We start from the raw sequence: 12445 nt of genomic DNA, 5'->3' as shown, positions 1-12445 counted from the left end.
CAGCAGGGAGAACAGTCCATAGTGGGGGTTTGAGGGGTCACTAATGATGTTACAGGCTAAGAGTGAATGGATATCATAACAAAGAACAGAAGAAGGGGTAACAGGGAAACTCAGATGGAGAGGCTTACATGGACTGTAGAAAAAATAATGAAGAAGGCAGAAGGTGGGCATCATTCGCCTCACAGACTTTCATCGGTGGTCCATGGCTCATGAAAGCAGTCCAGAAGGCTAACTTACAGCTTTTGAAGAGTGCAGCGATACATTAATTTAGTATTTCATTCTGCAACAGCTGAGAAACAACATCAAGGTGTGATACATGCCAGAAAGGACCAGACTTAAGTGCCTCAGGATAGCTGGGCAACATTTATAGATTTCTTTTGATATTTAACACATCAAAGCAAATGTAGACATAAGATCTGTAGTTGTTTTAGTACTCAGAGTATTTGTTTAAGGGTGCTAGGAGGAATGCAGACTAAATGAGAATCTTTGCTGAACGCTCAGGTACTAAAACACATAAGAATTCAAGGGAGTGAGTGTGAGTTTCAGAAATAATTCATATACCTGAACCAACCTTGCAGACTGAGAGGTGATCCACCTGGTAAATGTCTGATGTTTAACTGTGAAACATAAATTAGGTGTTTCTTCATGCACTGTTGTGATTTATTCTGTCTGTCAAGTTTGTAAGCAAAAAATAATAGAAACTACAATTTTCACAGCCATGTAATATTCTGTCCCCAATCAAAAGAAGAGTAGTACTCAGAATAAAAGACTCCATTACTGTAGTGAATGTAACCATTAGGAAGAAACACCATTAGTAACCATAGAGATTAACATATTGATTCTAGCTAAAGCTTTTTATAGCCTTTAAACTGTTTCAGATATTGTCGACTTACAACAAAAAGCTTTTGTTTATTTAATTGGGATTTTGTGATGGACAAACAAAAAAGATTTGCAAAACTGTGAAGTAGAATAAAAGGGGTCATTTCACCTGCCCAAGCATCCATGTCCCATTTATCCTTACAGGTCGGCTTGTCCCCAGTCAATGGGAGACAGCAGGGATGGATCCTGGACAGGTTCCCAGTCCGTCGCTTTGATAAACAATGCCTTTAAGAACTTCTACATGTCTCTTTATTCATCCAATCAGAGTGCCTCCCCTGACTTTGACACTTTTTTGCCAACCTGGAGATCCCCTTGGTTGATGAGATTTCTGCAGAATCTTAAAAAAAAAAAAAAACAATCTTGCTAAACTTAATGTAGCTACACTATATCTGCAAAATGGTAAATGCCCAGGACAAGATGGCTATCCCATTGGATTTAAAAAAAAAGTTTTGGATTAAACTGGCCCTGTTGCTACTGGACATATTCAATGAATGATTTAAGTCTTGTGATCTCCACAAACACTGAAGCATTCATCAATCTTATTTTTAAAAATGGCAAAGATCCTTTACATTGTTCCTCCTTCTTGCCCAATTTGTCTATTGAATAATGACTTAAAACAGCTTTCCAATCTACTTGCACTATGTTTAGAATCTATTCTGCCTTCTATCATCTCTTCAGACCAAACTGGGTTTATGGAAAACGAGGACTCATTTTCTAACCTCCAGCGTCTTTTTAACACCCTCTACAGGTGCTGGTCATAAAATTAGAATATCATGAAAAAGTAGATTGATTTCAGTAATTCCATTTAAAAAGTGAAACTTGTATATTATATTCATACATTACATACAAACTCATATATTTCAGATGTTTATTTTGTTTAATTTTGATGATTACAAATGACAACAAATGAAAATCTCAAATTCATCATATCAGAAAATTAGAATATTGTGAAAAGGTTCAAAATTGATGGCCCCTGGTGCCACACTCTAATCAGCTAATTAACTCAAACCACCTGCAAAAGCCTTTAAATGGTCTTTCAGTCTAGTTCTATAGGCTACACAATCATGGGGAAGACTGCTGACTTGACAGTTGTCCAAAAGACGACCATCGGCACCTTGCACAAGGAGGGCAAGACACAAAAGGTCATCGCTAAAGAGGCTGGCTGTTCACAGAGCTCAGTGTCCAAGCACATTAATAGAGAGGCGAAGGGAAGGAAAAGATGTGGTCGAAAAAAGTGTACAAGCAAGAGAGATAACCACACCCTGGAGAGGATTGTGAAACAAAACCCATTCAAAAATGTGGGGGAGATTCACAAAGAGTGGACTGCAGCTGGAGTGAGTGCTTCAAGAACCACCACACACAGACGTATGAAAGACATGGGTTTCTGCTGTCGCATTCCTTGTGTCAAGCCACTCTTGAACCACAGACAGCGTCAGAAGCGTCTTGCCTGGGCTAAAGAGAAACAGGACTGGACTGCTGGTGAGTGGTCCAAAGTCATGTTCTCTGATGAAAGTAAATTTTGCATTTCCTTTGGAAATCAAGGTCCCAGAGTCTGGAGGAAAAGAAGAGAGGCACTTCATCCACGTTGCTTGAAGTCCAGTGTAAAGTTTCCACAGTCAGTGATGGTTTGGGGTGCCATGTCATCTGCTGGTGTTGGTCCATTGTGTTTTCTGAGGTCCAGGGTCAACGCAGCCACATACCAGGAAGTTTTAGAGCACTTCATGCTTCCTGCAGCTGACCAACTTTTTGGAGATGCAGATTTCATTTTCCAACAGGACTTGGCACCTGCACACAGTGCCAAAGCTACCAGTACCTGGTTGAAGGACCATGGTATCCCTGTTCTTAATTGGCCAGCAAACTCTCCTGACCTTAACCCCATAGAAAATCTATGGGGTATTGTGAAGAAGAAGATGCAATACACCAGACCCAACAATTCAGAAGAGCTAAAAGCCACTATTAGAGCAACCTGGGCTATCATAACACCTGAGCAGTGCCACAGACTGATCGACTCCATGCCACGCTGCATTGCTGCAGTAATACAGGCCAAAGGAGGCCCAACTAAATACTGAGTGCTGTACATGCTCATACTTTTCATGTTCATACTTTTCAGTTGGCCAACATTTCTATAAATCCTTTGTTTTTATTGGTCTTCAGTAATATTCTAATTTTCGGATATGATGAATTTGAGATTTTCATTTGTTGTCATTAGTAATCATCAAAATTAAACAAAATAAACATCTGAAATATATGAGTTTGTATGTAATGTATGAATATAATATACAAGTTTCACTTTTTAAATGGAATTACTGAAATCAATCTACTTTTTCATGATATTCTAATTTTATGACCAGCACCTGTACAATGCACCTTCATTTCCTTGGATGCTTGAGAGGCGATTGACGTGGTACCATGGGGCTATCTTTTTTTAAGCATTAAAGGGATATGGTTTTAGGATTAGCTTTATTTAATGAAATAGGCTGTTGTATTAGTCTCCTTAAGGACAAATATTCAGTCTGAGTATTTTCACCTCTATCGCTCTACCGGACAAGGCTGTCCCTTAAACCCATTGTTATTTGCAGTAGCCATTGAACCTCTCTCAATAGCTTCGGGTCTAACTCCCTTAATATTTGAATATTAAGAAATTGTGTTCAGGTCAATGTCTCTTTATATGCTGATAATATTTTCTTATGTGTCTCTGATATCCCAGTGTCTGTCCCTGCTGCTCTTTTTAATCTTTGGACTGATATCTGGATACACATGGAACCTAGATCAGAATTAGATATTTCCCATAAATATGGCTGCCAAAACTTATCCTTTACACAGTTTGCCCTTCAAAGTTTAAAATAATGTTTTCTCATACCTTGATGTATCTGTATAAGGCTAACTTTGTCCTTTTATTGACTCCTATACAGCAAGATTATGAGCGCTGGTCACTACCTAATCTATCTGTAACGGGCCCTGTCAATTGATGAATGCATATACTCCCAAGATTTGTTTACCTCTTACCTTTTTTTCTTCCAGTCTTTTTTTCTAAAACTAGATAGCTTGATTTTAGAATTTGTTTCAAATAAAAACACAAATAGGATGAGTAAACAATATTTACAAAGACCTAACCCTCTTGGGAGATAGAATTACCAAACCTTAGATTCTACTACTGGGCTTCGAATATTAGGATTCTTAAACATTGGCTTCAACCATAGCAAACCACTGCCCACAGTGATTGGCTATGCAAGCGAACTCTAATCATCCAGCGTCTCTTGGTGCTCTGGTATACTCTCCCATTCAGCCCTGTACATCTCCCTACACTAAAAATGTTATTGTGAGAACCTCACTGAGAATTTAGATTCAGTTAAAACTGTATTTTGGCCTATAAACCTTATCTACTCATGCACCACTTGTAGCCAACCATGCTTTTCCTCCATCCCCTTTGGACAGACCATTTGCAAATTGGGCAAGTCTTGGTGTTAACAATTTTAGATAATTGTACATTGATGCTGTGTTTGCTTCCTTTCAGGAACAATTTCACCTCCTCAGCGGCACTGTGTTTCACAACATATTTGGACAGAGACATTGCAGCAAACACATAAATCCTCTAGCTGTAATAATAGACACGCTCCCATTCAATGGGATCATGTCTATTATACTAAAGCTAGATTAGCCAAATGTATGATGGAACAACTGCAACTTGTGATAGATGTCAACGGTCTATTGGGAACATTATACATATCCTTTGGAACTGCCCATCATTATATAGTTATTGGACAGAGATTTTTACCATTTTTACCAGAAATAGGTGAAAGAGCTGAACCCAATGCACTTACAGCACACACAGCTTGATTTAATAGCATAAGGGGACATTTCATTGACTTGCATTCATTTTATATGGCCTAACCCAGACCCTTACCCTTACCCTAACCCTAACTATTACCAAGATGTACCTAATCCTAACCTAAACTGAATTCACACCTTAGCCCTAAACCTAACCCCAACTCAAAGAACAGAACTTTACCATATAGAGACCAGTTGAATGTCCCCATATGTACCTGTAAGTCCTCGCATGTAGGATATTTTTCAAAATACTTCCCTCACATTGTAGGTAAAACAAGGCCACACACGCACACACACATTATTTGACTTTTGATAATTCTAACAAAGACGTTCTTGCCTTTGCCACCCTTTTGGCGAGATGATTGATCGTTTCGACCTGAAAATTATCTTTACCACCTTGACAGACATGTTGGATTAGAGACATCCTCTATTTTCTCAACCTAGAAAAAAATTAGACTTCCAATGACTAGTAGATGTGGGATGTTGAAGAATCTATGGGGACCATTCCTTGAGTTTGTTAATAAGCCTGATATCTCACTTATGCAAGACCCCAATATTTAAAATGGACATACTGCCACATATAAAACTGTTAATTTGCCAAATAGGTGGTTCTCCCTCTCTCTGGAGTTAAGAAGCAGGTAAATCAGCAAATCATCACCTCCTCCGGCAGCTGATGAGAAAGCTGTCGACTCTAACCAATGAAAGAGCTGAGTGGAAAGAGGGAGGTAGAAGGGAGAGGCAACTGAAAAAGATATGATGAGCATGGTGAGGAAAAAAGGATTGACATTGTCTAAATATGATCAGGAAAGATATTTATAAATTAAAGTTTTTAAATCAAAATTTAGAAATAGGATTTGAAACATATTTTGAAATTTTAGCATTTAAGAATTGATTGATAAATATAGTTTACAATTCCTCTTAAAATGTCTCTTTTTAAAAAAGTTTTTTTTAACTGATTCCTAACTGTGCTATCTAAATGTTAAAATACAAAACAAAAACAAAACTGACTCGTATCCAGCAACCTTTATCCTGATACAACTTGTCCTCATGGATCACCCAATTTGCAAATTAAGTGCAAATATAAATAATTTTAGAACAGCGTTACTATACAGCTTTACTATAAAAAGCGTTATATCTGGGGGAAAACATACACACTGACACATATTAATGATTGTGAAGCATCGTGGTGGCAGCATTATACTGTGGGAATACTTCAGGGCGACAGGTAAGCTGGCATGTAGAGGGTAGATGGATGGCACCTATACAAGGCAGTCTGTGGTAGTTTCTGCACGAATGAGATGAGCCCATCCTACCTCATGCAGAATGTATTGGGAACACAGAGCTTTAATCTGCTTTTGAGAAAACAAGGTGTTCTATTTTATCTTGTTTTCCCAAATAAGCTTCACAAATGACCTAGCTGATCATTTTACTTTAGCTTATTTTCTCATGTCAAACTGTGTGTTTGAATAAGTGCTGTTCAGTGAATTAATTCAGTGAATTAATTCAGTTCAATGTTTAATGATTTGTTATATTATTCCAAGATTAAATACAGATTAATTAAAAAAGGATTAATAAAATAACCCTTAAATTTTGTAAATTAATACCAACATCATTCACAAACAGCTCATTTTTCCTTAATATTCCCAGTTCCTACTTACAAGGCGTCACAGAAAGGGAAAGAAGTTTTCTTAGTGCTTGCGTCGTCCCCTGGGCAGATTTACATCCTGGGTGGTTTGCCATATTGATCATAATAAGAGAATTCTGATAAAAGTGATTTGACAACAATGGGCTACATTTCAAACAGCAACTGCCACCACTGATGGTGGTCAGAGGAAAGTTACAGCCGCTGGCGCTAGCATTGCCATTGACATTGTGAATCTTCAAAGTAGGACTCAACTCAAACGTTTTTACTGCATTTTGCCTAAAATCTATTTATTTATGTTGCACTGCTCTGAACCTTATATATCAATACTTTTTTGCACCATGTCTCTCCCACACTGTTTACATTTTGATCACTGCGGCACATTATTATTCTTTTTCACTGCTAAGCTGCTTCTGATAAAAAAAAAGGGTTGTATAAACTGTATAGCTGTATAAACAAAATATTGTTTTGTGTACACTCTGTGAATACAAAATAACAATTAAGTTTGTCTAAGTTGAAGTTTACATTAGCAGAGCGTGAATACATCTATAGTATACTAGTCTTGGATCATGTAGCCATATTCTAACCATCTGTCAACGTTACACATAAGTCAACTGAATATGATTGAAACAGGCTCTACATTCATAAAACAAAGAAACTCGCATTTCGATTTACGCAATGATAATATGGAGTACAACCTCTCAGTCAGTAAACTTTTTTCCATAATGGTTGTGTATTTTGTGAAATTTTGTTATATTTTGTGAGATCTCATAGATCTGCTGGTATTTTCAATGTGCCACCAAGCACTTCCGTGTAACTGCTGGACTCCCTGGAAACTTGATTTCTTGGTCGTGGCAAAACTCTCCTTCTCAAAAGCTCTAATCATACCATAGACTGGCACAGCTAAATGTATTTAGAATAAAATGACAGAATCTGCAGACTTGATGTTTCTCACGACCTTTAAGGTTGAATCCCCATCTTCTCAATCTCTAACAGGAAAACCATCTGAGGTTACTGTAGATTCTGACTTGTGGAGTCAGAGGTCACAGAGATGCCCCACTGCAAAAACAATCCAGAAATAAGTAAAAAATTGCTTAAATTAAGTATATTTAGCCTTAATTTGAGCAGGTAAATAAGATGATTTGCCAATGGAATGAGTATTTTCACTCTTAAAATAAGATAGTTAGATAATATTTACTTGAAATAAGAAGATAAAATTGTTTTTTCTTATTTTAAAAGGAAATTGTCTTGTTCCATTGGCAAAGTGTCTTACTTACCTCCTCAAATCAAGGAAAAACACACTTATTTTAAGAAAAAATAACTTATTGAGATTTCTATTTTTTGCAGTGCAGATTTCAGCATCCCATGTATATTCACATTTCTACTGGGTTCTGACACCAAACCAAAGGCACTAATTACTATACCACTTCTATAAGCAAGCATGTTAATTTAGTGCTTGAATCCTTAAAACTATGAGAAAAAAAATCTTGTTGGTGTGAATTACTAATAAAAGATGGTAGCAGTACATTTCGCAACAAAACAACAATATTTAGGAAAAAAAAAAAAAAAGTCTTTCCAACCTGCTTTTAGAAACACCCAGCTCCAAAGTGACATAGTTCAATTGTCAGGGTCTTGACTCCTCAGGCATTTTATTCCTACTACAGAGCCCCTTTGTTCAGTCCTAGTGGCAGGGGATTGCGTCCTTTTTTCTGTATTTCCAAATTAGCCTCATCTAGTGCAAACAAGAAGAGATGACAGTTGTTATGCTCATATTACTCTTAGGGAGAATTTAATTTAATTATGTAAATTTAGATAATTTAGATTTTGATTTAGATTTCCATGATTATCATTTTAAAGAGACGAGCTCGGCCCTGCTGGAAAATTGGAATATTACATAGAAACAATAAAGAATGGGTCAGTTTATCGATATGTGTGTTCATGTGTGTAAGTATACCCATTAATTGGTCCGGGAACCTTGTACATAAATGATGACATCAGATAAGCAGGGATCAGCTTGTGGCAATGCTAAAGTGTTAATTGTCTGGCAATAACTGCCTTAATTCAACCTTCATTGCTGGATGTGGTTTCTCTCATCTTTCTCTTCGTAGCATGCAGTAATATTTTTCTCTACTTTACAGTCCATGTCCTGGATACATCTGTGTATGGTAATTCTTTAATCAGAAATGACTTGAATATCCATGCTGATCATATTTAAACATTTACAAAGAGTTTGTCCTTAAGGCTACTGTGATTTATGTCATTTGTACACTTTTTTCTTTCTCCGATTTTCAATCCAATCAATTTTCCTTTATTATGCTTTAATAAAGCCTTCTGTGAACTGGCAGCTTCAATTACAACGAGATTTTCTTTGTTTTCTTTTCTTAGCATAAAATGTCTTAATCAAGAAATTGTTAATTGTAGTTAATTGATCTAATTGAACACATCATCCACACCCCCCTTGTGATACTACAACTGTTATTATATCAATTAACGCTTTTTCATATTTTGGGGGAATTTGTATTGGGGGATATATTCAGTAACTCGTCAATTATGAACTGTAGTGCCACCAAAATCACTGTGCACATCACCCACACCCTCCTTGTGATACTAAAACTGTCATTATATCTATTAAACGCTTTTTCATATTTTTGGGGCCAGCTGAACTCTTCAAACCTCATGTAGAAAGGCTGGTCCTATCACAGGTTATTTACATTACAAGACGGACAGTGGCAAGGTAGAGTGAATACACAAACATGAAGAGGGGAGGGGGGACTTGCAGGAAAACTGAAATTCTCTGGGACTTCTAGTGTTAACCTATATCCTTTTTAGCTAAGATCTAAGTCAATAAACAAATGAATCTTCTGATGATATTCCAATTTTCTGAGCCGTACCTGTACGTGTTTGGAATAGCAGGAGTGTGGAGGAAGCCCTGCCCACCTCGGATGTGATGGCAGCCAATGAGAAGGCACCCTGGAGCGACGTCACCAGCTCATTGTGGTCACAGTAGTGGGACGGCCCAGCCGTGCTGAGCTGCTCGGCTTGTCTTCTCCACCGCTCTCCCACTAGTGAGTCTATGAGCTCCACTTCAGCACTTTACATGACTGGAAAAAATAAGGTAGACACGAATTTAGCCGCTTTTGACGTAGTAGACAGATTTGTGCTGACGGTTTGACGTAGTTTTTTTTTTTCGAGGAAGGAGACGGAACTGATATGCTGCATTTTTCTCTAGGAAACGTTAGAAATATTTGATGTGAGCGCTTAGCTAACAAGCTAACTGGAACTGTTTTCAGAAACAAGCTAGTTAGTTAGCTTGCTAACAAGCTAGCGAACCTTTTTTTTTGTGGTGATGTAACTGGCTATAGAGGCAGTAAAGGACCAAACCGGACCAGAATCTCATGTGGGACATGAATGGTTCAGAGCTCCGCCAAGAGCTTGGATTGCAGCCTTAGCGGAGCCTTTAGACTGGATTTGAGAGACAATAGTCAGCTGGCTAGGCAACAAGTCTAGCTCACTCTGCTCCTCCAACTCAAGTATGTACTCTTATGGCTTGTTGTTTGTTGATATCCGGATTTGGTAGGAACAATTGAGGCAAAAACTACCCCTCTGGATCTAAAAAGGTGGTGTTACGCCAAGAAAGTGTAGTGCGACTTGTGATGCCGAGATCTGAGTCCGCCCGGTAGTTTGGGAAAGCTGTTGTTAGTTTCTCAGCATCATTTCAACTGACGAGGAGGCGAGGTGGATGGACATTAAAAATCGCCCACATGCGTTGGATCAGCTCCCGGACTTGTGAAAGGCATCTGAAGCAGAAGGAGGGAGACTTGCAGCCCGGGGGAAGATGGCGGAGCGCTCCCACAGGAGGTGGTGAGACCCAAACTTCACAACTTGTCGGATTCATAGACGCGCACCTTACTTCTGACCGCTGGACACATGCAGGCCAAAAAACGATACTTAATTCTGTTCTCCACCGGCGCCTGTCTCGTTCTGCTGTTTTGTTTCGGGGGGATCCAGGTCCCGCTGTCCAGACGGGGTCCCAGCCGGCGCGATGACCGCAGCCTGGCCGGCTTTCACCCCGGGGCGCGGTGGCGTCGCTTTCAGGGATACTTGCAATCTTTCAGCACCTTGGAAAAGGATCGGAACGAGGATCCCAATGAACATATGTCTCCTAGACAAAAGAGGGACGCCAACTCATTCCTGTACACTGGAAAACGATGCAGAATGGAGTCCTGTTTTGACTTCTCTCTGTGTGAGAGGAATGGCTTCAAGGTTTATGTTTATCCGCAGCAGAAAGGAGAAAAGATCTCTCAGAGCTATCAGAACATTTTGACCTCCATAGAGGGCTCCAGGTTTTACACACCAGACCCAGGACAGGCCTGTCTCTTTGTCCTGAGTTTGGACACACTTGATCGGGACCAGCTTTCACCTCAATATGTGCACAACCTAAAGGCTAAAATCCAAAGCCTTCCTCTGTGGAATGAAGGCAGAAACCACATTATCTTCAATTTATATTCCGGGACATGGCCAGATTACACAGAAGATCTCGGCTTTGACATCGGCTTTGCCATGTTGGCCAAGGCCAGCATAAGTACAGAAAACTTTAGGCCTAAATTTGATGTTTCTATCCCTCTATTTTCAAAAGACCATCCCAGGACAGGGGGAGAAAGGGGCTATTTGAGACATAATACAATCCCACCTTATAGGAAGTATGTGCTTGTTTTTAAGGGGAAGAGATACCTGACTGGAATAGGGTCAGACACAAGAAATGCTTTATACCATGTACATAACTCACAGGATGTGGTCCTCCTCACCACCTGTAAGCATGGCAAGGACTGGCAGAGGCACAAGGATGCCCGCTGTGATAAGGACAATGCTGAGTATGACAAGTAAGTACTTCCCTTCTTTCCTCTTATAATTTTCAGCTTATTTTGCAACATAAACAAACCACTGACTGCAGCGATGTTCTTTAAAATAGCGAATATCCTCAGTACATTCAATATAAATAATATTGATCATCTAAAACATTTGGTGTTTGTTTATTATGGTCATAATCTTTATTTTTGAGGGACTTAATATAATTTTTGTAAGATTTAGTTATTAAGGAAAATATACTCTGATCTTGAATGTTATGAAGATAGGGCCGTCATATCACAGGGTTGTGTTGTTATTCAATCCCCAGTGTTTGCTCTGCTGCTTTGCTCACTTATAGACCTTTTAATGAAAGCTTGTGAGGCACAGATGAGAAAATAACTTAAATGTCAAGCCTCAAGAACCACACTGTTAAAGTGAGCTGGCCATGGGTAAGTCTGCGGCAGAATTTTTGTTTTTTTTACCCAACATCCTTATTCTAAATAAAATATACTGGACAAATATTTTAGCATAGTTTTTCCAGATTTAACCTGTTACCTGGTTCCCAAGTATTGAATACCGGTAGTCTCCCTACAAATACAATGCTATGTTTTGTTATCAGTCTCCCACTAACACAATACTCCATACTTTCAAGTGCTGAAAATCCTGCTCTGACACCATTCTCCAGACTGGGCCATGGTGTTTTCTCTGCTCAAATCTGATGAACAAACTGGCCTCAGTGATCCAGCTTTGGACGGTGGGATTCATTTTGTTTTCCCCAGGACTTTTCCATGTTTTCACTAGTGGCTCTGTGGTGCTGGTTGTTTGATTGGGAATCTTTGGACCGGATTAGTTAGTGACAAAGCACTGGTGCCAGTAAGGGGAAGCCATTCTGGCTTCTGTTTGCTCAATAATTTCCCAGACAAACCCAATTGCATTAGCAAGGAATGCATTGGCCCTGAATAGTGTCCTGTGTGACCCCAACATGTCAGGGAAAACTGGGGGCAAAAATAGAGTGACTTATCAGTTGTTTAGTCTTTAGGCGGGTTCTAATATTGTTCCATTTCATTGTCATATTTTTACATTTTAATTTCGCCCTGCTCGAACACCTGACATGCTATATTAATCTTTGTTATGTAAATTGGTTGCATGGTGATACAGTTCCCATCACTACAAAAATCTTGGATTTTGTTTTATGATTTTCCAAATCTGGAGAAGTGTAAGGAAATGGAAATGGAGCAAAGGAAAAAGCAG

General features: G+C 38.9%; 1 protein-coding gene across 1 annotated transcript in view; it reads left to right on the top strand.

The window, feature by feature from the left end:
- Positions 1–9348: 9348 nt before the first annotated feature.
- Positions 9349–12445, top strand: part of LOC119777081 (exostosin-1b-like) — a 35693-nt gene continuing 32596 nt past the window's right edge. Inside the window, exon 1 of the mRNA XM_038275855.1 lies at positions 9349–11229. Within this exon, the coding sequence (XP_038131783.1) occupies positions 10277–11229 (953 nt within the window). The 5' untranslated portion in view covers positions 9349–10276. The remainder of the gene's footprint in view (positions 11230–12445) is intronic.

The sequence above is a fragment of the Cyprinodon tularosa genome, unplaced genomic scaffold (genome assembly GCF_016077235.1).
Source record: "Cyprinodon tularosa strain WSP-4 unplaced genomic scaffold, ASM1607723v1 ctg98, whole genome shotgun sequence".
Lineage (NCBI taxonomy): Eukaryota > Metazoa > Chordata > Actinopteri > Cyprinodontiformes > Cyprinodontidae > Cyprinodon > Cyprinodon tularosa.
The sequence above is the reverse complement of the archived record's forward strand: the minus strand, read 5'-3'. Positions and strand labels throughout refer to the sequence as shown.